At 47.4% G+C, this 25,884-nt stretch overlaps 1 protein-coding gene across 3 annotated transcripts in view; it reads left to right on the forward strand.

The window, feature by feature from the left end:
* The first annotated feature begins 974 nt into the window (after positions 1–974).
* LOC119582642 (zinc finger MIZ domain-containing protein 1-like) overlaps positions 975–25,884 on the forward strand; it is a 74,385-nt gene continuing 49,475 nt past the window's right edge. For all 3 annotated transcript variants that reach the window (XM_037931041.1, XM_037931042.1, XM_037931043.1), the window contains exon 1: positions 975–2,216. In XM_037931041.1, the coding sequence (XP_037786969.1) occupies positions 2,188–2,216 (29 nt within the window). In that variant the 5' untranslated portion in view covers positions 975–2,187. The remainder of the gene's footprint in view (positions 2,217–25,884) is intronic.

Below are 25,884 nucleotides of genomic sequence, written 5' to 3' on the forward strand. Positions count from 1 at the left end.
TCCCACCTATCATAGCCTCCCTCCCCCTTGCTCTCTTCCTCCCAGCACCTATCCTAACTCCCCCCCCCCCTTTACCTCCCCCGCCAGGGTGCGTTGTTCCGACCCTGTCACAGTCGGCAGTGAGCGACCGAGCGGAGCCTGGCGAGCAGTTTTACGCTTACAACTCCCCACCGCACTCTTTTTGCTCATCTATTTCGGTCCCAATCGATTATGATTAAGTATATTTATACAATAGTTGAGGCACTATGACTTCTGACATGCTCTTCCTCCGCTAATGAAACTCATTAATTGACCATATTTATTGTGATTGATAGGGTGGTGGGGGGTAAATTATTCGAGATATTTAAAACAAAAATAATCCTATTAATAAAGATAACACCAATCATCGTGTGAGGGTGGGTGGCAACGGACCGCTCGAGATGCCAGATGTTCGTCACTTGAGAGTTTATCAGCCTCTTCAAGAATGTATCGCAGCTTTCATGTTATGGCCTCTGTGGGTGTGTAACAGTGGTATTCTTCAGCGTAAGAGCAGTAGCGTGCTAAAATATGCCATATCAGAGCAGACTACGTGTGTTTCCTCGAGTGAAAGAGTAGAGGAAGTGAAAATAATTATAAAAGAGGCGCATATGTCGGTGACTGTCGGCGCACCCCGCACTCGGAGATGCCATTTGTTCCTTGCCGCGAAACGCTCACCTCAAACACTATCAATTTTCTCTTCTTCCTGGCAGTTTACTGTCTGTAGCTTTTCATGTAACGAATCAATAATCCTCTTGAAATTATGTTAATTGAGATATCGCCCGAATGAAAAAAATAATTACACCACTTAGGGTAATAGATTGGCGAGTGGAAGGGCCAAGGAGAGACCGTCACAGGGACTTGCGGGAGGTGGTCCAGCCAGCCAGCCAGCGAGCCAGCCAGCCAGCCAACCAACCTACCAGCCAACCCAGCCAGCCAGCCACCGTACGTCGCTCGCTGCCGCCAGTTACCTCTGTTGACCGACCGGGAGGAGACGTGCTGTCGGTGTGCCGCCGCGCTCACCCCTACCTCAGTGAACCACGAGCCCAACGTGCTGTCGTGGTGTTCCCCGAGAGCCTGTGTCAGGATATTGCCCTACAGGTGTCTCGCGATGGCTGTGCTCTTGTTCTGAGTGTAGACAATGCTGACAGGAGAATTGATACAGTGGGATATACAAAATACTAGCTGAAAAGTGTACAGGAGGTGAGCTCCATTGTGCAGTGAAGCATAAGCTAGTAACAGTGTTTTCTAAACAAAACGCAAGTGTTTACATGTGACACGGAGTGGATTACTTTAACTTACACGATAGACGTTACCTGAGAGGATATATCCAATAATCAACAGTGCTTAAAAAAAGAAGAGATTATGGAAGTGATTAATCAGTTATTTGTTCTGAAGCGTGATTTCTAATTGATTAAATTAACATTGGTGAAATCACTGAATGTAGTGGATAACCAATGCACACAAACAATCAACAGTTGATTGTGCTGTACTCAAGTGTGAAGTGTACGAGTGACTACAGTCAAGCAAGTGTTTACTGCAACACCTTGTGAATATTTGGTGAAAAGTGAGACCGTCTTATCTATGGAATGACATATGGATTTACCCTACGCTAAAAGAAACCGTGCAGAAATATTAGGATCTTCTGTCCACATGTCAAGGCGAGTGTTTGTGGTGTTCTGACAACACAGGGTTTGGTTGTATAATCAACCATTCCATCCGACAGTTGATAAGAGGGCGCCTGGCGAGGGTGACCTCAGCTGACCCCTCGGGACTGTGACGGCAAGTTTCCCCTCTGACGGAGAGCGCCCCGAGGCACTGACCACGCCAGGATCTGAGCGCTTTGGGAACTGAGATATTTACGTGTGCCTGGAGGATATATTTACATTGATTTATAGATAAACACCAAAGTGCTTACTCTTTTGTGCATTAAGTGATATGGATTGTAGAGGATTAAGTAGACGGTGACGTATAGTGAGTGAGCAGTGCCCGTGTCAACTGAAGCACGTGTTGGCCAAGCAACCCTGCACGGACGGAACCCCCTTCGAACCAGACGTGAGCCGGGCTTGAGGTTGATCTCGAAAGGAGTGTATGACCTTGTGGCCTCGCGTGACCTCACCCTCCTGATGGTGAAGCACGCAGGCCGCGTAAAGTGCCTGGCCCGTGCTGGCCATGGACATGTTTAGCCTTCAGCTGGAGAGGTCAGTACACGCACCATGTGATGTTATAGTGTAGTGAGTGATGCCTGCACAGTTTCGCTTTACTGTGTGTGGCGCAATTTAACTTTATGATAGAAATGTTCAGTATATCGTTTAAGGATGTATAATATGTGCATGTGCAGAATGAAAAGAATCACGTGACAGGTGTTGTCACATTACTGTTGTGTTGCGATGTATATCCTGGAGATGGTAATAGTGTTGTAAATTAAAGAAGACGGCTTTGTTCCTCGAGTGTGATCTAAGTAAATGATGTAGACCGCTTCGCTGCTGTAGAGAAAGGCGGTTTCGCCAAGGGAACGAACGGCTTAGATCGGGCACATTGTCACGTCCTCATAGCCTCACGTCGAACGAATGGGAGTAGCTGGTAACGAGATTTACAGGAACTTTCTTACGTGCAATGATTGGTGACGAGCGCGTGGGAAAAGTTCGCGGAACACTCAGATAGAGTGAGATTGGTTTCAGCAAAGATTGATTCTGCCTGACTCGCGCTAATTGCTAAAGAGAAAACAGCGCAGCTTTGCCTTCTCTAATGTGACCCTCTAAACGTGCTGTTTCTTTGTTGTAGCTTGCATTGTCGAGGGAAGAAATCACGCCACTGAAAGGTACAGACTTCATTTTGCTCGGAAAGAAGCGGAAGAGCTCATATGACCGTCCGTAACTAAATGTACAGTATTAGACGTAGCATTTTCTGAACACGTGATCTTGTGTGATGATATTTTAAGTACAGTTATACACGCTCCAAGAGGCTTTTCAAATGCATCTTCGGACGCCCTCGACGTGCACCTTTAAGACAAGGCGAGAGAAGAAAACTCAACAATACGGTGATGACTATCTAAAAATAATAACGTACCATAGTCATCATTTCTCTCTCCCAGTTAAATGACTCCCTTCACCAGCGAGTCCAAACCCTTTGTTACCAAGAATTAGGATTGTTAATTCACCATAAATGGCGTGGCGGTTGTGACTAACTGAACATGAGGCCGACCACGCTATCCTCGTGCCACCAGTTGTCCCAGAGCTGATCCCTCCCTCCTTCCCTCCCTCCTTTCCTCCCTCCTGCCTTCCTACCCTCCCACCCTCCCTCCTACCTTCCTTCCCTCCTGTCCTCCTACCCTCTCACCCTTCCCCTCCCTCCCTCCGGCAGTGAAAGAATCGGGAAATACAATCAATAGAAGGGGGAGGAGGGAGGAGGGTTATACACGAATTTAACGGTGATTATTTACTGTCGTTAGGCTTTATTTCAGTTCGATGTTCAGCTCTGCAATATCTGATTTTTTCCCTTCTCTACGTGAAAAGTACACGCAGATACGAACAAAACCCAATGGACACAGCTACTATAGTAATATATACTTATAAGAGAAAAGTCGAAAAAAAATCCTTTGTACCCATATTGATAGCTTCTGTAGCTTCATAAATAATATCACGCGTCGGCAGCGGCTAAGCACCAGTGTTACCAAACCAACGACAAATTTACCAAAATGATCGAAAACGCGCGACGATACAAAAGAACAATCAGCGTTACGCTCGGAAACGCCCCGCTTATGTTGGCAATACAATGCGATCGTGAAAGCCAAGAGGGTACGATATGTTTTCCGCAACTGGAACCGAGGAGCCATGACGGCTCGGGACAAGTAATTGTTTAATTTATATCTCCTCTTAAATATACTTTGGACTTGAGTTTACTTTAGCGGTTGAGATGATTTCGTTTAAATATCTTTTTTGTGTATTATATTAAATGCGTCTTGGAAGAAATGAAATTGGCGAGAGAGGGCACGATAGAGCTTGGGGTGTTTATCATAGCATGAAAGATTCCTCAAAATCAAACGGAATGTTTTTGCGGTCGAGTTGTGAGTTAGTGCTTTGTGTGCGGGCCCGCGGTAGGGGCATTTAAAGGCTCATAGGGCGGGCGAGGATAGAGTGAGGAGGTTGGCCGGGGGGAGGAGGGGTAAGGAGAAGGGGAGGAGGGGTGGGATAAGAGGAGGAGGTGGGGTAGGTGAAGAGGAGGAGGAGGTAGGAGTCTTGTTAGGGCCAAGCGAGAGGTCACAAAAATCCTCCTGGCTCACGTGCATTCCAACGCTTCGTACCCTTAGGCCTATTGTCGGAGAAGGATGTTTCACTCAGTGTATACCAGTGTGAGTGTGTACACACACACACACACACACACACACACACACACACACACACACACACACACACACACACACACACACACACACACACACACACACACACACAAAACAAACATTCCCACACTTATATATATGTGCAGACCATCTTTTCATCGTTTCTCTTCATTTCTCTCCCTTGTTACATCAATAGAGACTGTCGCATTCCCAGACAAGCCTTAAGTCGCTCGGCCAATTATCCCTAGACCTTGAAACACGACACCTGCAAATTAATTGTGGCAAATTCCCCCCGAACTTTTCCCACGACGAAATAAAACCTATCGTATGTCTCCAGAAACCGTTTCGAACGTTTGAGTTGGAACAAACCATGAGAAAGAGAAAGGGGAGAGAGAGAGAGAGAGAGAGAGAGAGAGAGAGAGAGAGAGAGAGAGAGAGAGAGAGAGAGAGAGAGAGAGAGAGAGAGAGAGAGAGAGAGAAAGGGAGAGAGGAGTGGAGTGGAGAAGAGAGTGGGGGTAGTCATGAATTACGGTCAAGTAACTGTTATCAGGGATATCAGATAGTGACCTCCCTCTCTCCCTCGCTTCCCTCCCTCTCCCCTTCCCTCATTCCCTCCCTCCCCCACTTCCTCTCCTCCTCCCTCTGTCCCTCCATCCCCCCTTTCCTTTCCTCTCCCACTTCCTTTCTCTCCGCCATCCTCCCTCCCTCCTTTACCACGTTGTCTATCCCAAGAGTGGAGCGCAAAGGAGGTGCTTAGCGTGCGTGCTCTCCACCGTCATAAATTATTCTATTATCATGATTTCTAGGTAGATTTGATCGATAGCTGGTTGATGTAAAACGAGTTGATGGAGGACGTTTAGCCTTAGACGTTGCAGGCAAAGAGCTTCTCGTGATTCATTCCCTTCGAGAAGTGATCACGTAAAAGTATGAAGAAGAAAAGAATAAGAGAATGTCTCCTCCGTGAACCCCCCCCCCCCCTCCTCCTCCGATCCATAGCACAGGTCAATAAACCTAATTTACATATTACCTTCCATTTGCCTATTTACCTTTCAACCCCACCACGACCTCGGTGGCGCTGGCTCGTGGCATCCATCATCAGCGTTGAGCAGCGGGTGTATATCACTACACACTGACAGCCGGAATGACAACGCGCCCCTCCAAACCTACACATTTTAGGAGCGGCGGCGATCTCCAAGGGCCCCGGAAAAGCCATCGCTGGCAACTCGAGGCGGGAGCGAAGGCAGGTTAGAGGTGCAGATCAGTAGTGTAACCGACCACCGTCTAGTGGCAGACGCGTTGGTAGGAAAATCGTGGGAAGTGACCTAGCTCTCTTTCTCTAAGGGTGAAGGGAGGGTGGCTGGAGGGTAGGGTTGGAGGTTAAAGGGGTTAGGGGAGGTAGAGAAGGGAGGGGACTGTATGAAGGAGTTGAGGCTTCTTGGCTTGGAAGGGGCACGCCAAAGAGGTCAGAATGGTATAGGAAAGAGGGGGTTGGGTGCTGGAGGAATGCATTGTTTGTCGGGCCGGGGGGAAGGGACCGGTATGGTACAGGGAGACTGCATAATATGAGGAGACTTTATGCAGGGAGGGAAAACAATGTTAAGCCTCATTTAACCCTACTGTCTATGAACTTAAGGTTACGTAGGTTATAATACTCTTAGTGGCTGGATTAGCCTCGCCACTTTGTAAGAGATTTTGTGCAGAACAGCAGAGGGTCGCCAGGCCGTGGAGGAGCCTTTTGTGGGGAAGCGGGTCATACGGCGAGGGCGGAATGAGGGGGTCGAGGTCATAGCATCTCCTTCTTTATCATTATTCGTTCCATTCTTTGTTTCAAGTCATATGAAGAGAGATACAGATGTGGGAGTACTGGCAAGCATGCTTGTGTGTCCTTTCATGTATCAGTGCACATGTGTGCTTTTGTGAGTGTGTATGCGTGTTTGTTTGTGTCTATGTGTTCGTTGGCACGTGAGATGACCAGCCTGATCCGTGGACATGGCAGCGGTCCGAGGAAGAGGTGAACGGTCAGGCGGTCAAGCACTGGAGCTTCTCAAGTCTCGGAGCAGTAAGGTCACGCTGAACTGTCACTCTATAGTGTTTCCTTTGGGTAAACATAGCGCCAGGTCGTAGGTCAGGTCACGCCCCCACCGCGGATCTGAGTGTCATCGTAAACCTTGGGACTCTTACCGTGAAACTACCATGAATTTGTTTGCTAATATACCTCGTGATTATCATTAAGAATCATTGATTAATTAAAGAATAGAAAACTCGACGGCACAGTCACAAGTGCACACAAATACACACATTCTCAGACGAGTCACCCCTTCACCTCCGCGCGTCACCTTCACACACCTCCTCCTCCTCCTCCTCCTCCTCCTCCTCCTCCTCCTCCTCCTCCTCCTCCTCCTCCTCCTCGTATCTCTCCCCCTCCCGATCCTTTTACTCCTCCTCCTCCCTCCCCTCCTCCTCCCTCCTTCCACGCACACCACCCACTCTTCACCCGAGTTCCTCCTCCCACCACACTCCTTCCCGCGTCTCCCTCCCCCGCACCCCCTCGCCCTAACCCTCCTCCTTCCCCAGTCTCCCTCTCGATCTCCCTTCCCCGTATCCCTCACCCTCTCTCTCTGTAACCCCATCATCCTATCCCTCCAACCCCACCGTCTCCCTCACTCCGTGTCATTCCCCCGTATCCTCCTCATCCTCATCCCATCTCCCGTCTCTCCTTTTACATCTCCTCCTAGATCTCCACCCCCGCGTCTTCTTTCTCTCCCCCCCAACCCTACTCCCCCTCCTCACTTCGCCGTCGTCCCGTCTCCCTCCCCCTCTCCTTTCGCCTCTCCCCGGCCTCCTGTCTCCCAAGCTGCTCCCTCTCCCCCGTCTCCCATCCTCTTCCCTCCTCCTCCTCCTCCTCCTCCTCCTCCTCCTCCTCCCCCTTGCTCCCGTCACCCTGGCTCCTTCCCCTCTCCCTCTCCCCCGTCTCCGAGGGACCTCCCTTTTCCCATCGCCCCCGTCTCTCCTTCTCCCCTCCCCGTCCCCCCGCCCCGTCTCTCCTTCTCCCCTCCCCGTCCCCCTCGCCCCGTCTCTGGCCCCGCCGCCATACAGCCAAGGAGACAGTCCCGCGCAAGAATTCGAAAGTTTCGCTGTACTCGATTCATGTCACGGTCCCGATTCCCGGAGGGTCACGACGCTCGCTGGGGTCAGGTGTGGGGTGGGGAGAGGAGAAAGGGAGGAAAGAAATGAAGAAGAGGGATATGAGAAGAAAGAAGAGGGGAAAGGGGGTGGAGCATGGGAAGAAAAGGGGAAAGAGAGAGAGGGTTCCCGTACCAGATGTAGAGAGAGGAGAGGTCTGGTTGGAGAGGACGGAGGGGAGGGGTGAGGGGACTCTAGTGTGTAATGGGGAGAGGTCAGGTTGTGATAGAGGGGAAGGAAAGAGGCTGTGGCGGGGGGGGGGGCGAACATAGGAGGCTAAATTAGTAACTTTAGCTGCTCAGAGTGGAGGTTGAATTGGGTCACTCAATAATGATCGACCCGCAGTTGAATTGGTCTCTCGGCGTGAGAAGCTTAAGGGCAAATGGCCAAGGGTTGGATGATTGGATGAGCCGGGCCACGATCAGTCTCGGGCCGGATGGATGGCGTCTTCATCGCCCTTTCTTCTTGCTTGCTTTTTCTTTCTTTCTTTTTGTTTTTCTTGTCGTTTTCTTCTCTCTCTCTCTCTCTCTCTCTCTCTCTCTCTCTCTCTCTCTCTCTCTCTCTCTCTCTCTCTCTCTCTCTCTCCAACTATCTATCTATCTCTGTCTCTATCTCTATCCTTCTCTTTCCCTCTCTCTCGCTCTCCCTTTCTCTCTCCCTCCCTCTCGCTCTCCCTCTCCCTCGTGTTCGAAATCGCCGAGATGGCCATCCAGCCTTGAGAAACGCGTGATGTGGCGCTGTAGAGTATGTTAGTATGCCAGAGAGAGGGAGAGAAAACAAGGAGGGAGAAAGAGAGAGGGAGTTGTGATTGACTTTTTCTTTCTTTCTTTCTCCAAAAATCTCTCGGTTCGAATCGTTTCTCCAATTCAGAGTAGTGAGGGAGGCGGGAGGGACGGAGGAGATGGAAAGGAGGGAGGGAGAGATTACCTTCGTTTTTATCAAAATCTCCCTTGCAGAACACCGAGATGAGAGACAGACGGACAAACAGACAGTCAGACAGACAGATAGAAAAGAGAACAAGAAAGAAAGACAAAAAAATTGAAAGCGAATAAGAGAAAAAGAAAATGAGATAGAGCGAGACAGACCGAGACAGCGGCAGAGGCATAACAGACAGACCGACAGACCGAGATTTGCATATTCGGATACGTTTCGGATGACGTTGTGAGCGAGCCAGGTATTGGAGAGCGTCGAAGGGGCCCAAAAGAAGCCAGTTTCACTCCATGCAGGCCAAGGACGAAATTGCTTCTTTTTACTCTTCCTCGTCTCCCTCTGCTCGTTTTCCCCTTTACGTATCTCGTGGATTTCTTGTTCGTTGTCGTTTTTCTTTCATTCGTTTTTTTTTCGTCTTCTTCTTCTTGGTATTTTGGTTTGTTTCATTTCTCGTTCTCTTTCTTTCTTTTTCTTTTCGGTCTCTTTCCTCTCTTTCATTCTGTTTTACCTCTCTCTCTCTCTCTCTCTCTCTCTCTCTCTCTCTCTCTCTCTCTCTCTCTCTCTCTCTCTCTCTCTCTCTCTCTCTCTCTCTCTCTCTCTCTCTCATATTTCTTTTCTGTGTGAATAACTTTTGTTCATTTAATCTAACAAAATAATTTATTACTTGCTTTTGTTTGAGAGAAAGCGTTCAAGTATCAATAACAATTATTGCATTTATTGCATTATTAACAGTAATTAAACCAAATGTTAAATAGTCAAATGAATATAAATATCAATAAAACATATTTGTGATGCTGGCAGTACCTTAATGCAAGACAGTAATTGTATTAGTGGTAGAACTGCAGGTAAAACATGTGACATTTTCATAAAACAATTATCTTTGTCTTTTAGCAAGAGGAAAGGTCTAGCAAAGTATGGTATATTGTGATATGAGTCGATTTCTTTTGTATGTGATGTCTTAGTAGTAGTAGTAATATAGTTGTGGGCCTAGCTGCAAGACAAGTAATAATGGCAGTAGTACGAGTAGTAGTAGTTGTTGTAGTAGTAGTAGTAGTGAATGTTGTAGTAATAGTAGTAGTAGTAGTAGTAGCTGTTGCAAAATCTGTAGTAATAGCATGGGTAGTATCAACAATAGTAGTTGTTGAAGTTATCTGGCAGTCATAATACTAGTAGTAGTAACTGTTTAGCATAAGCCTTTTTATTAGCAGGGATGTGAATAACAATAATGCTACATAATAAGAAAGACTACAAAATAAAAATCATATAATTGCGAATGACAAAGGAGACATCGTACTTGAGTTACGTGATGCAGTTCTATTCACGGTGACAATTGCCTCTTCACTTACGAATGAAAAGGAAAAATCTCTTAAGAGTAAGATGTATGGATTCGTAAGTTCGATAGTGATTTCGTGTTCAATGATTCTGAGAGTCTGTTGAGTAAAGCGATTCTATAAATAGATCAGTTCTTATTCAAACCTTGGGTTCTTAGTGTTCGGAAAGTGATAGTAGAAAAAATGTGTACTTGTATGGTTGTAACTGCTATTGTGGGTGTTGTAGTAGTTGTTGTTTCTGTTGCTTGTATGAGTAGTACAATAGAAATAATAGTAAATGTGAATTTAGCAGGAATATTAATATATACGAGTTTTATTCCCATAGAAGAGTTGTAATAGTAGTTGTACTAGCAGAATTACCAGTGGTAGGAGCAGCTGATGTAGCTCCATCACTAACTCATTAATTGTATGCGTGACATGCTGAAAATGCTGCCAGAACATCTACAGTAACGGCAGAGGTTGTGTTTATCCTGGCAACATTGACAACAGGCATGGGGGGTGTTTGCGCCGCTAACAGTTGCACGCACACATTGTCAACAGACCGTGCTGAAAGTCGCAGGAACAGAGCGGGTAGCATGATATTTTCGTTAGTGCTTAGGATGAGTATTAAATGGTTGTTACGCCCCGTATTAATTAAATGTCGTGAGACTTGGTCACACCACCACTTAAGAGAGGAACCTCTGACCTTTGACCTGACCTCACCACAGTTATTAGCTTCCCTTTAGTGACATTTCTCAATTATGCGGCTGTTTGGTTTGGTTGTTAGGCGGGGGCTTAATGTATTTGGGTTTATTTAGAGTATTTCTCGGTTATTTTCGTTAATAGGTATCATAAATTTCGTTGTGATGACTGTCATATTTGTCATTCTTAGCAGTCGGTAGCAAAGATTGTACTATTAAAAGTAGGGAGGTAGTATTTGATTTACCGTAAAATATAGTTGAAATTCCACTGCAGAACCAGTGTCTCTCAGCACAGCCGTAGGTGCTACAGACTCCCGTTTGGAGGGGCGTAGGCCTACACAGGTCAGGAAAGGTTAAGAGAAAGGGGTTGGAACTGTGTCGGGGACTGAGAGACGGGGGGGGGGGGTAAAGAGGGTGTAAAGGAGTCTTCTTGGGGGGGGGGGGGTATGTAGATCTCTTTCTTGGGAGGAAGAGGAGGAGGAGAAGAGGAGGAGGAGGAGGAAGAGGAGGAGGAGGAGAAGAAGAAGAAGAAAAAGAAAAAGAAGAAGGAGGAGGAGGAGGGGCGAGGGGTGAGGGGTGAGGCAAGGAGGGACTTCTTAAGAAGGGGAGAGGGCAAGGGGGTAGGACTTCCTGGGGAGGGGAGTGGGGGTGAGGTGGGGACTTCCTGGAGTGATGGTGGGCGGATGTTTTGAGTGTGAATAATTTGGGGCAGAGTTTAAGTAGGTGGAGTCGCGGGCAGGCAGGCAGGCAGGGGAGGGGGTATGGAGGGGGAGAATTGGAGACGGCGGGGTGGGGGGAGAAGGGGAGGGGGAGAGGGAGAGGGGAGAAGGGGGGACGGAGGCAGGCAGGCAGGAGGAAAGAGGGAGGGGTGGGAGAGGGGGAAAGGGAGGGGAAGGAGGGAGGGGGAGGAGAAGAGACGGATTAGGGGGGGGTAGGGAGAGGTCGGAGTAGAGAAGAGGGGGTATGGGGAGTAGGGGAGAGAGAGGGGAGGGGTCATTGTCTCGTTAAGTATGTTTTGAGGTGATGCTTGTGTTGTTTCAACGGGTCCTTTTTCCGGTTGGCAATCATTTACTTAATTAAGAGAAAAACGATTAGGCCATACACATACACCATTCGTGTCACTAACCTTATCTCGAAATAAACCGACGATTTTGAAAAGAATATTAACACGAATTCTCAATGTAAAAGCAAACCACGTTTAAACGCACAAACACAACAACAAGAGGCGAAGTATTGTGCCAATATTTACACAAGAATGATTTAATGCATTCTTGTCTCCTTCGTGTTTTGTGTCTCCTAATTTCCTTTTCGAAGTAAAGAGGAGAAAGGTAGACGTTAGACCCGGATGTTGCAGTTGAGCGTGTTGATTAGCAACTGAAAAGAGACACAATAGATACCGAGCAAAGAAAAGAGAGAGAGACAGAGACAGAGTTCCAATAGATACAGAGAAAAAGAAAGAGAGAGGGAGAGCTAATGAGAAACATAAACCGACAAATAGACAGAGACACATAGATAACGAGAGAGAGAGGGGGGAGCGGAAGAGAGAGAGAGAGAGAGCGGAAGAGAGAGAAAGTGAGAGAGGGCGAGGGAGGAGAGAGAGAGAGAGAGAGAGAAGAGAGAGAGAGAGAGAGAGAGAGAGAGAGAGAGGGAAAGAGGAAGAGAGAGAGAGAGAGAGAGAGAGAGAGAGAGAGAGAGACAGTGGGAGGGAAAGAGACAAAAAGAGACAGTTGAAGAGATGAGGAGAGAGAGAGAGAGAGAGAGAGCGAGCGAGCGTTCACCAGCGAAAGGAAATGTTAACGCTACTTAGAGCAGAGATAAAAGAGTCAACTACCGCCAGCAACACTACACGCGCAACACCCAAACAAAGACTATTACCTACACACGAGGCGAGCGTAAAGGCAACACTCTTTAACGCAGCGACCAAATTCGAAAGAGGAAGAGAAAGGAAACCAAAAAAAAAAAAAAAGAAGAAATTATCTTGACTTCTTCCCCCCTCTCCTCTTCCCGCCTTCTTCCCTAATAATAAAAGGTGAAGAAGGAAAAAGGAAAGATAGAGAGAGATAAAAAAATAGAATGGGAGAAGGCGTGAAAAGTACAGGTTAGGGGGAAAGACATTCTATACATACATTTTTCTTTATTCATGGGGAGGCGTGTGGGCTCCTCCATGTGGTTAGAAAAGGGTTCGCGTGAGGAAAGTGAGGGGTTGGAGGGCGGGGGGGGGGGGGAGGCGGGAGCGAAGCGTCTGCCCAATGAGAGGGGCACGGAGGAGAGTGGGGGGGGGGGAGGCATGGGACACGGGGAGAGGGGGGGGGATGAAAGGTGTTTTCCAGTGGTCGAGTCCGCTACGGATGTTGTGTGACCCCCAGGGCTGGGAACTTAGATGCTGCACGTGGTTTGGGCGAGAGGAACAGTAACGAGAACGGTGGTGCGACTTATGCAACACACACACTACGATTCACACACACACACACACACACACACACACACACACACACACACACACACACACACACACACACACACACACACACACACACACACACACACACACACACACACACACACACACACACACACACACACACACACCTTTCTGTCCTAAGCACCTTTACGTCTTCCTTTGTTTCTCCCTATGCAACTTTCTGCTTCAACCGACGCCCCACCTTTCGTTACAGCATCGATAACCCTAGAAATAAAGTGTTCATTTGAGTTTTTATCCTTTTAAGAGGGATTCAAGCCCTTTAGTGGTCAAGGGTGTATTTGAAAAAGCGATTCGAATCACTGTGTAACAGGTTAAGAACTTATTACTGTGTGACAAGAAGGTCCTTTATTATTCCATGGCTGAGAGCGTTTATATCAGACTGCAGATGTTTTCCAGAAACAAAATAAGAAAGTAAAAGTGTAATTGGAGATGGACTTAAGCATTTTTTATTGTTTTCTATTCTTACGTGTTTCCATCCTTTTGTTGTGTTTATCTTAGGCGTCGTTGTATTATAATAATGTTTGTTACATTATAATTATTATTATTATTATTATTACATAAATATTCTTCCTTTATTCTTTTTCGTTTTCTTTTTTTTCTCTCCTGTTCCCCTCCTCCTCGTCTTCCTCTATCATTTTCCTTTTTTCCTGTTCATCCTCATCCTCTTCCACTTCCTTCTCTTCTTCCTGTCCCTAACTACTGTCTTCGCTTTCTTCCCACCATCTACCACGATGCTTCCTTCCCACGTCTCCCCCTCCTCCTCCTCCTCCTCCTCCTATTCCTCCTCCTCCTCCTCCTCCTCCTCCTCCTCCTCCTCCTCCTCCTCCTGTCTTCCTCTCTCTCAACTCTTCTCCTTCCTTTTCCCCCCTCTATCCTTCTCCCGCTCCTGTCCTCCTCCCTCCCCCTTCCCCCTCTGCACCCACCCTCCTCCCACCCCGCTCCTCCTTCCCTCTCCCCCTCTCCCCCCGGCGGAAGTTGATCAAGTAGGAGTGTTTGATGTTATCAGAAGGTAATTGTGGTGTTGGGTGGTGGTGCGGGAGCCGCTGGGTCGTGTGGACCGGCCTGCGGGGGCGCTGGAAGGAGCATGGAGGCGGGGAAGAAGGAGGGGGAAGAGTGAAGGGGGAGGTTGGAGGAGGAGAGTTAGAGGAAGGGAAGATGGGGAGGAGGGGATAGGTGGAAGGGAGGGTGGAGGAGGTGGATAGAGAGGGGTTGGAACAAAGGTGGAAGGAAGGAGGAAGGTGGAATTTGCAAGTGGAGACAAAAAAAAGCAAAATGAAAGAGAAGATGGAGGGTGGAGCTGACTCTCTCGTAGGAGAGAGTGGAAAGTGGAAGAGGTAGAAGAAAGCAGAAGAGGTTGAAGGGAAGGGTTGAGAGAAGAAGAGGAAAGGGAGAGAGGAGAAAGAGGGATAAAGAGGGAGGTGGAGTACAAATATGTAATTAATTTATCTTTCCTGTCGGTGTGTGCAGTGCGTTTGTTCTCGCCACGATTGTTATGAAGGTTCACGAGTTATTAAAGTCATTCCTCTTTGGGGGTTGTTACGTTCTTTCTCGCGGGTATAAGCTGTCGTGTGTCTCTTGTAGTAAATTGGTAAATAACATCTTTTTGCCGCTCCTTATTTACATTTTTGTAATTCAAGAAGCTTTTAAAAGGACATATGTATAACGCAGTGGCCCGATGTTTAGTTCTTTGTGTGTGGCATGACAAAACGTTATAAGAAATGCTTTCAATGTTATTTTGTTTATATCCTGAAAAAAACTTGTTTATATATTGACTTCCATGTGTGTTTACATTGCAGGAAGCACATCTCATGATGGTTTACAGTACAATAAGGTACACATATATGTAAAACAAAAACTGCAAATATGGGAAAGAGACATTTATGCGTGTGAGTGAGTGAGTGAGTGTGCGTGTGTAGGTGAGTGCGTGCGTGCGTGAGTGCATGCGTATTCGGAGCCCGAGCGGCCTAGGGAGCCAGCCTAATGACAGCTGATAAAGAGCGAGGCGGAGCCACCTACCGTCCCGTGTATTCTTAGCCGCTAACGGAACCCTTCCGGCGTCTCCTCGTCTGCGCTCGCGAAAATTCCAGACGCTTCCCTTTTGTCACGATGACACCACAGACCGGAAGTATAATTAGACACCCTCGCCGCCCCCTCTAACCCCTTCCTCGCCGCCCCGTCACCTCACCCTCCTCACCCTTCTCCTCTTCCTCGGCATCCCTCTAAGTCCCTCCTTCCTTCCTTCCTTCCTTCCTTCCTTTCTTCCTCTCCTCCTTCCTTCCTACACCTATTAAAACTCCTTCCTCCCTTCCTCTTCCCACCCCCTCCTCTTCCTCCTCCTACTCCTCTTCTGCACCCTTCTATCCCATCTTCATCCACCTTGCCATCCCCATCCCCCATCCCCCTCCCCCTCCTCCTCTTCACCCTCTACCTCATCCTCCCATCCTTCTCCTCTTCAACCCCTCCCTCCTCCTCCTCCTCCTCCTCCTCCTCCTCCTCCTCCTCCTCCTCCTCCTCCTCCTCTCCCCCCCACCTTATTCCCCTCCCCTCCTCCCCTCTCGTTTCCCCTCTCTAAACGCTCTGCATGTTTCAGTGTTCGTCGCTACTGTAACTTTCATAACTTCCGTTTGGGGCTATCTGTCTCCTCTCCTCCCCTCTTCCATTCATTTCGTTTTCTTTTCCTGTTCGTTTTTCCGCCTTTCGCAGTCTTCCTTTGTTTATCTTTCTACTTGTCTCTGTCTGTCTGTCCGTCTCTCTTCTCTCTCTCTCTTTATTCATTTATTTATTTATTGGTCTCACTTTTTCTTTCTCACTCCCCCTCTTCCCCTCCTTCTTTTTCTACACCGCCCTCTCTTTCTCTCTTCTCTTCTGTCACTTCCTATTTCTCATTCACTAATCTCCCTCGACCAACGCTATCTCCCCCTACTTCTTTTCCCCTTCTTGTCTCTCCTTTCCCTCATTCTCTCTTTGACTTACGGCCCCGTCACTTCTCTCTCTTTACTTCCCCTTCTCCTCCTTTCCTCCCCTTTCTCCCCCTCTCCCTCCTTCCCTCACCCAGGGTACCACGCGTCCTTCCCCTCCTCCCACGCTCAACTCGACTACCCCGCCGCCTATCCCCTCACTCTCTCCCCTCACCCTCTCCCTCTCCCGCGACTTGTCTCTCCCCTCTTCCCCAGTCTCCCCCTCTCCTATCTTCCCCTGTCTCCCTTCTCTCCCCCTCTCCCCTCTTCGCCCTCGTCTTCCCCTCGTAAAGTTTCCTCTTCATTCTCTTTGTTCAGACTTTGCTATCGTCTCTAATTTCCACGTGTTATTTTCTTCGATTGTCGTATACTCTGGTTTGTTCCTTGGAGATTTTCGTGCGGTTTCTTGTTATTATTTGGTATTTACGGCTTGTGTTGCTGTTGTTTTTTTGTTTGTGCTTGCTCTTCATACATTTGAATATTGATTTTTTTTTTTGAAGTAATGCTGATGCCGCTCGCTAATAACTAATTGTTATTATTACTGTTGCTACCGCTGCTACCACTCTACAGCTCCTCCTCCTCCTCCTCCTCCTCCTCCTCCTCCTCCTCCTCCTCCTCCTCCTCCTCCTTTACGGTCTCATATTATTTCTTTATTGAAATGTGCTCTACCAGTATTGCTATTTCTTTATTGAAATGTGCTTTACCAGTATTGCTACTACTATTAGTATGAAGATGCCGGTGATATTGGTGATAATTATAACAACAATAATAACTGTTACTACTACTGTTATTACTACTAATATTGTATTACTAATACAGCTATTCACACTTTGCACTTGCTAAAGCGCACTTTCGTTCTTCACTATTCAAGGAAGTGGGAGTATTGATTCATTAGTGATAGCTTGCAAATATAAAAGCAATTTTTCATAAAACTGTTTGCAACTTGTCGGTTATTTATGAAGTTTGAGGTCCGCATTTCATAGAAATTTCGGTCATTGCAATAAAGTGACGATCAACGCCATTATGTTGCTTCTCTCTCTCTCTCTCTCTCTCTCTCTCTCTCTCTCTCTCTCTCTCTCTCTCTCTCTCTCTCTCTCTCTCTCTCTCTCTCTCTCTCTCTCTCTCTCTCTCCACACACACACACACACACACACACACACACACACACACACACACACACACACACACACAACACACACACACACACACACACACACACACACACACACACACACACACACACCTTTCTGCCGTAAGTCCCTTTCCGTATGCTCTTTTCACCCTCCTTTGTTTCACCCTTTGCAACCTTATCCCTTCAGTTTCGCCCTTCTCTTCCCCTCTCTTCGCCTTCCATTCCCCCCCCCCCTTCTTCCCCGCCACCTTGTACCCTTCCTTCACTTACTGTTCCCGAGTTTCCTCTTGCTTCATTCTTGCGTGCCTTTCTTGCCCTCAACCCTCACTCCCTCAGACCCGCCGTCACTGCCTCCCTACCCCCCCTGCCCCCTCCTCCTCCCTACTGCCCGGCGTCCTCCCCTCGCTCTCCTCTCTCTCCCAGCTACCTTGTTCCGCTCCCTCCTCCTCCTCCTCCTCCTCCTCCCCCGTACCCACCCCTCTAAACCAAGCAACCTCCTTCGGTACCCTTGCCTACTCCCCTCTCTCTTATCCCCCTTTCCCCCCCCCCCCCCTTCCCCCCCCCCCCCGCCTTTCCCCTCCTCCTCCGCCTCCCCTCTATTCCTCTTCTCCACGTCTTTTCCCTCCCTATCCTCCCCTCTCTATCCTCACCGGAGGATTGGGTAGCTCAGTCTCGTCGAGGGAGCGGGAAAAAATGTGTGTTTCTTCTCGGATCTGCGATGGTGTGCTGTGGTGCTGGTATAGTGTTATGGTGTGTGTGGTGTGGTGTTAGCGTGTGTGGTTTAATGTTATAGCGTGTGTGTGTGAGTGGTGTCAAGACTCGCTGTATTGTGGTATGTTATGGTGTGTCGTGGTGTGTGTGTGTGTGTGTGTGTGTGTGTGTGTGTGTGTGTGTGTGTGTGTGTAGAGTTAGGGTATATTTGCTGTTATATGGTGTGCTTTGGTGTGGTGTTAAGGTGGTGCGTGCATTGCGTGTGTGTGTGTGTGTGTGCGTGCGTGCAGTGGTGATGGGGTGTATACTCATACGTGGCTTTACGTGGGTTGGGAAATATGCTGGTATTGGCTGGGATGTCCTTTATTGTTGGTCTGAGCTTGTAAATTTACATAGTTTTTTTTTTCTCTCTCTCCACCGCATCAGTATAAAATTGTTTAAAGTTATTTTCTTTTAATACCGTGAAGATTTTTTTTTTTTTTGAGGAGTGGGAGGGAGAAGGGTAGAGGGAGGAGAAGGGGGGATAAATTCCATTGGTGAAGGAACTTGATGAATCCAACTTAGACCACCGTTGACTTAAGTTACGTTTCACTAAAATACTAAACGATCCTCTTTTCACCTCCCCCCCTCTCCCCCTTTCTTCTTACCCCTTCCCCTCCCTCCAACCCCCTCCCGCCCTCCCTTCCCTCTTCCCTCTTTCCTCTTTCCTCCCTTCCCCCTCCCTCCCCCCCCACCCCCATCATGCTCGGAGACGCAAGGAACGTTCTATTGATTCCTGAGTCAGGTTATGGAATTCCTCATTCTGTTTATTTCCTCTTTATTCCCAAATTCCTCCGTGTGGCAGGAAGAGAGTGCGAAGGAAAAGAAAGAATAATGGGTGAGAAAAAGGGGTGGAAGAGTTAGATGGAGAGAGAGGGGAGTGGCTGAGTAGAAATAAAGAGTCGGAGAGAGAGGGAGAGAGAGAAGGAGAAGGAGAAGGAGAGAGAGAGAGCGAATGAATGAATGCATGAATGAAAGAGACAGACGGAGCAAGGGAGGAAAAGAACTACAAAGGAGGGAAGATGCCGCAGGAGGCACGAGGAAAGAGGATTAAGGTAAGGGATGTAGGAAAGAGGCAGAGAAGGGGCGAAGGCAAGAAAGGGAGAGAGAGAGAGAAGAACCCGGGAAAACACCGAAATAGTTTTAAGAACTTATAAGATATAAAAACGAAACAAAACGAACACGAATAGATTTTTAAGAAATGAAATTATCCAGAAACAGACAAAATAAAATAAAATAAAAGAATGAACAAGAAAGTAAAAGGAGGAAGTAAGTGATAAAAGGAGATGAAAGAAGGGGGAGGAAGAGAACAGGTTAGCAACATACCCTATTTACCTGGGGAGGTTCCCGGCACCCCGGGAGCATTCCCCAACCTCACGTGCGCCCCACTTGGGCTAGGGGGGAGTCAGGGAGAGAATTTACAGCTTATGGGTCGGCCACTTCTCTTGAAGGGAAAGAATTCTTTTTTTTCTTCTTCTTCTTTAAGCTTTCTTTCCCTTCTCTTCTCTCTCTCTCTCTCTCTCTCTCTCTCTCTCTCTCTCTCTCTCTCTCTCTCTCTCTCTCTCTCTCTCTCTCTCTCTCTCTCTCTCTCTCTCTCTCTCTCTCTCTCTCTCTCTCTCTCTCTCTCTCTCTCTCTCTCTCTCTTTCTCTCTCTCTCTTTCGCTTTATTTCGGTGTGTCAGTATCCTTGGTATTTTTTCTTGTCTTTTCGATTTCGTTTTATGTTTTTTCGGTCTCTTTTTTTTCTTTCTTTCTTTCTCTCTCTCTCTCTCTCTCTCTGTTTCTTTGTCTACTTTTCTCTCTCTCTCTCTCTTCATCTCTTTCTCTCTCTCCCTTTCTCTCCCTCTCCCTCTCCCTGCCTCCCTTAATTCCTCTCCCTCTCTCTCTCCCCCCTCCCTATCTTCCTTTCCCCCCCCCTCCCTCCCTCTGTCCCTCTCTCCCTTCCTCCCTCCCTCCCTCCCTCCTCTTCCCTCCTTTTTAAAACTCATCACAATATGTCTCCGACCGTTTACCGTCTCGCGCTTCCAACCTTGAAGAACTCATTGATTTCAGCGTCCGTCTCTCCTCCCGCCTAAGTGATTATAGCCAAGGAAGTTTAGGATACTGTGCTCGGAGGAGAAGGAGAAGGAGGAAGAAGAAGAAAGAGAGGGGGGGGCAAGGGAGGGAGATGGAGGAGGGGCGGACGACAATATGTATATATATATATATATATATATATATATATATATATATATATATATATATATATATATAAAAAGAAGAGAGAGAAGAGAGAGAGAGAGAGAGAGAGAGAGAGAGAGAGAGAGAGAGAGAGAGAGAGAGAGAGAGAGAGAGAGAGAGGAGGTGGGGGGAAGTTTAGGATACTGAGCTCGGGTAGTGTCGCGAGAAGTTTGGTGTCCCTGTGCACTATATCAGAGTCTGGAGAGAACCGTCTGTGTGTGTGTGTGTGTGTGTGTGTGTGTGTGTGTGTGTGTGTGTGTGTGTGTGTGTGTGTGTGTGTGTGTGTGTGTGTGTTTTGCATGTATACTGGAGCAAGTTTGGCAAAAGAAATGGGCGGAAAAAGGGAGGATACGAGAAAACATAAAAAAACGATAATTTATGAAGACAAGGCAAGAGATAAGAGAGAGAGAGAGAGAGAGAGAGAGAGAGAGAGAGAGAGAGAGAGAGAGAGAGAGAGAGAGAGAGAGAGAGAGAGAGAGAGAGAGGACGCGAGGAGAAGAAAAGCGATGTGGATGTTAGAAATGAAAGGAGATGCCCTAATAAAAAAAAGATAAAAAGATAAAAGAAAGAGGAAATAAAGTAATAGAAGAGAAGAAAGGGAATGAGAGAGGAAACACGCAGTGGAGGAGAGTTGAAGAGGGGATTGCAAAAGGCCAGGAGGAGAAGGGCGGAAGGAGAGGAGCGAGGAGGGGAGACTCGGCTCTTCGGAGGGAGGAAAGCCATATAACAGTCCTGGAGAAAACATTCGCCGGGTTGAGAGGCGGGGGAGGAGGAGAAGGAGGAGGAGGGGGATGGGGGAGGAGGAGAAGGAAGGGAGGGGGAGGAGAGATGGATGGGATGGGGTGAGGGAGGAAGACGAGATAAAAGAGAATAGTGATTAGAGGGAGGGTGAGGAGATAAGTTGGGAGAGGGAGAAGGAAGAGGAGGAGGTAAATGAGGAGAAGCAAAAGAATGAAAGGCAGAAGTCGGAGTCGGCGGAGAAGAAAGAAAGAAAGAAAATGAGAAAGGAAGGAGAGGAGAAAAGGGGCGGGGCGGCGCGTGGCCGAGGAGAATATAGAGGAGAGAGAGAGAGAGAGCGAGAAACGCAAGATTCATGGCAACGCGGGAAGAAAAAGGAGCGTGTGATTTAAAGATCCTGAGAGAAGGAGATGCGAGAAAGAGATAGGAAGGAAAAGTGGAAATTTGGAAACGAGAAAGTCGGACTTACATCACGGGAAGTATATCTCCCGCTGGGTGAAATCATTTCGACACTTTTTGGTCTTTTTAATCAAATTGGTAGTCTGTATGACATTAATCCTTTCGAGGAAATTAACTTTAGAAGCTTACAGGTGTTGGGTAACCAGCATGCAAGTTGTTTCAACTCGATGTGTACTTGTTTTTGCAAGCTAAAATTAGGATCGAATCTTATACAGTCCGAATTCGTGTAAATTACGAAACAAGTATATATAATGGAAAAGACACACAAAAAGAAAGAAAAAAGAATTGTATTACGTAATAATAACTACTCTTCCGACGCCGTAGAGAAGATTGACTTTGTAGAAAGACGTAGACGGGCGGTTGCATATATATGCAACACTCGCCCGGGTTAAACGTATCTCGGAAGTGATTGAGGTATACCCTGGAGGCGGGTGGGGGGGGGGGGGTGCAGTGACGGTGTTCGAATCTTTGTTTTTTTATTATTGTTATTACTTTTTTTTTTTACTTCATTTATGTGAGGCTGTTTTTGGTTGTGTGTGTGTAGAGGTAACGATGTTTGTAACTGATTTCATTATCACCAGTACCATCATTATTGCTAATTTTTCCCCTCATGATTTATTATTATTATCATTATTATTATTATTATTATTATCATCATCATTGCCATCCTCATCCTCATCACCATGCTATCCTGACGAAGGCCACCCCCTCCCCGGATTACACCAGAGGGAGCGGCCCCGACGAGACCAAGACGTGGCGCCCCTCCCCTCTCCTCCCTCCGTCACCCCTTCTTCCTCCCCTCCCTCCTGCCCCCTCCCCTTCCCCCCACCCACCGGAGGAGTGTGGATTACCCCGGCGAAGTAGTCCCTCGCCGGCGAGGCCCGTGACAGCTGCGGCAACGTACAGCCCCCGTGTAAACATAACTAGCGTCTTAATGACCTCACTCCTACAGGATCCTCTCCTACTGGGACTCCTTCAGGGAGCGCGAACCCCGCCCCTTCGCCTTCGCCACTCGGCCTCACCTTCGCTCTGGACGGCAGGCAGCGGGGGCGGGGGAGGGGGGGTCTTCAGTGCCTTATGTCGCCCTGTTAGCTGATTTCTTTCTCTCTTTCTGGCGATTGTTTCTATCTGATTCTCTCTCTCTCTCTCTCTCTCTCTCTCTCTCTCTCTCTCTCTCTCTCTCTCTCTCTCTCTCTTTCTCCCCCCCCCCCTCTCTCTCCCTGATGCCCTTTCTATTGTCAAAATTCCAACGGCGAAGATCCATTTTGAAGGTTATCTTGGCTGTCTATCAAAATCACATTCAGCAAGCTTAAAACATCGCCTTCCATTATGTCGCACTTTCGTTGACTCCATTCTCCTAACTCTCCCCATGTATCATTCCTCCATTCTATCCGCGCGGGTTCCACTTCATGTGCGGCTCGTCCGCACGAATAGCTCTCGTCTCTCATCTCTTACCCTCGTCTCCCCCGTCTGCTTGTCTGTCACGCACGCGCGTACATGCACACGCACAATTCTCTTCCCCCTTCCTTCTCTTCACCTTTTTCTTCTTTTTCTCCTTTTTTCCCTTCTTTTTCTCCTTTATTTTTTCCTCCTCCTCCTCCTCTCCCTCCTCTTCTTCTTCCCTTCTTCCTCCTCCTCTTCCTTATCCTCCTCTTTCTGCTCCTCCTTCTTCTTCTTCCTCCTTCTTCCTCCTCCTCCTCCTCCTCCTCCTCCCCCTCCCCCCCCCCCCCTCCTCCTCCTCCTCCTCCTCCTCCTCCTCCTCCTCCTCCTCCTCCTCCTCCTCCTCCTCCTCCTCCTCCTCCTCCTCCTCCTCCTCCTCCTCCTCCTCTTCCTCTCCATCCTCGCCTCTCGCATCCTTCGCCTCACACCCGTCATGACAGAGCCAGTTCTCGCATGTCTCTCCCGTCTCGACATTGTCCCGTCAGTCGTCACCGCGTTGCACGAACACGCAGCTAACTTGAGCAGTCGACATTTTTCCCCGCGAGAAACATGCCATCTTGTCAGCGTCAAAATGCTCCTCCCTCACACATGCCTTCCATGTCTCGATTAACGCAACACCTAAATAAATCAGAACGTAAGCGAGATTCGTTTGGGAATGGATTGTTGTGGTTCGTCTTTCATTTAGTATTAAATACTTTTGGAGGGGGCTTTCACTAGTATGCCAAGCGCCTAGTGAAAAATGTTGCGAGAAAGTAATATCTGGCAACACTGTTAAGCACCTGTCAACATTCATATATCGCGCGCTCGGGAAAATGAAGGTGTCGAGAGAGAAGACAAATGACAGATGGGATGCGCACAACTAACGCCGGACGTCAGCGTTTGATTCACTTTACCTTCCTTCTGGGTCGGTTAGGTTACGTGATGAATTTTTCTTCTTCTTCTTTTCTTGTATGTTTATTTAGTATTTAGGCTTCTTGTAATTACTAGTGGGAATTTATTAGATGCCAGGAATCTTGTCACTATCATCCTGCTATCGCTGCAAGTACTCGAACTTGGGAAGAAAAGCATCAAAAACGGAATTATTGTTCCTCCCTTTCTTTGCTCTTTCCCACCGCCTCGGTCCTCTTTTTTTTCCCCTCTATTTCTCCTTGGCATTTTGTTCCTTTTTTCTGACCATCATCATCATCATGAGGTTCGCCCCAACGCCTTTGAGACTAGAGCGCGAGGAACCGTCGACTTCACATGTGTCACGTTCGCTGCTTGTTGACAATTTTTTAAGTCGCACAATTAAGAGATTTTGTTCTGTTATATAAAACGAAATAGTTGGAGCAGCGGAGCCATACTCCCCCTCCACCCCCCACCTTTTTTTTTTTTTGGTGTCCGTTCTAAAATATGTTTTGATACATATTTTCAGGGGACTCTCGAAATAACATATCTTCTTTAAATAAGATGTGTGTTCTTTAAGTTAGATGTATTCTTTAACAGAGAGAAAACGTACTTTTGTTGCGAGAGAATGCGACGGATGTTAAATATGACAAATCTCATTTACAAAGTAAGAAAACTTTTTTTTCTAGTATGCACTTGGTAACACAGAAACATAAGAATATAATTATGTTCAGCCTGTAATACGTAACATATTATAAAACCTCTTTTTGCCCCAGAAATCTAACTTCGCAATAAAACTTAATCAGCCGGGGTATATTTGGTCGCATTAGTGCAGCTCAACAAGTAAATATATATTTGGCAAATGTTCACGGAGGGATAATAGCTGATAAAATACTCGGCCAAGAGCTCTCACCACGTCGGCGAGTGATGGGCGCCACACGCCTCAGGTTCACGCCCACTGCATTGAATTTTACGGCGACCACTAGAGGAGGGCGTGGCTGAGGGGGATACGGCTCTGGCGGTGTTTAAAAATCGCTTTTTTTCTAGAACTTACAGAAAAAGACTTTGTTTATCTTGTTTTCATTTTATTTCTGGCGCGTTTATTTGTCTATTCTCTCTCTCTCTCTCTCTCTCTCTCTCTCTCTCTCTCTCTCTCTCTCTCTCTCTCTCTCTCTCTCTCTCTCTCTCTCTCTCTCTCTCTCTCTCTCTCTCTCTCTCTCTCTCTCTCTCTCTCTCTCTCTCTCTCTCTCTCTCTCTCTCTCTCTCTCCATAATTTTTTTTCTCCCAAAGACCCTCTTTTTCTCATTTTATTTCTCCTGTTTTACCTATACCTCTTCCCCCTCCTTCACATCTCCTTTCTCTCTTTTCTCTTCGTTTCGTCTTTTGCAACAACACCGGCCAGTGCAGCTAACCTCCCACCCTAAAAAAAAATGAAAACAGATCTTCTTTCATCCTTCTCTCTTCGTCTCTCCTCTCCTCTTCTCTTTTCCTCCCTTCTCCCCTCGTCTCTTCCCTTCCACTCCCCTCTCCCATGTGTCTCCATCATTACCCACTCCCTTCACGCACCTCCCCTCCGTCTGGCCGTCCATATCTCTCCCTCACCTGGCCGCCAGTTCCTCCCCCTCTTCCTCTCTCCTCCCTCCCCCTTCCTTCTCCCCTCTGTCCCCCCTTCCTTCTCCTTCTCCTCCCCCTCTCCTCCTCCTCAGCGGCTGTCTATATTTGGTGGAAACACAAGTAGATCCCGGCCTCAACTTGCCTATATTGATGCCAGTGTTGCCAAGGCGCTGAGAATGCTCATGACGTTTAGATTCTCTTATATATATTTTTTAAAATGCAGTGAACAAGAGCCGATGTTTTAGCTGATATTAATGTTTCGCTGGTGTATTATCGAGGCGGTCTAGATGGCTGGGTAATAGCCACAGCTTTCGTAAAATTTAGAAGAAAAAAATCTAATGGGCTTTACTAATTGATTGTTCATTTGGTGATCTAATCGGCCTACAGACAGGAGAAAAAGTGAAACAAAAGTATTTTCTTTTTCTTGACACGCGAGTACAGTACGCTAATAGATACGTTCTTCTAAACTATCCTCGACAGTCTGTAACTATTGAATTATCCGTGATTGATTGATGAAACTCTCGGCGGAGAAGGGGAGAGGCTAGAGGAGAGCTCCGCGCGAGAGCCACCATATCGCTCTCCATCCTCAAAATAAAGTGACCAATCAACGCTAATCGTCCTTCGAATGAAATATCTTCCAATCAGAAGAGCCAACAGTTGGATAAACAAGTGGACGTGGCGTGTACAAGTGTGAAAATGGCCCTGAACACTGTGAATGTGTCTTGTC

The sequence above is a fragment of the Penaeus monodon genome, chromosome 16 (assembly GCF_015228065.2).
Source record: "Penaeus monodon isolate SGIC_2016 chromosome 16, NSTDA_Pmon_1, whole genome shotgun sequence".
NCBI classification, from domain to species: Eukaryota; Metazoa; Arthropoda; class Malacostraca; order Decapoda; family Penaeidae; genus Penaeus; species Penaeus monodon.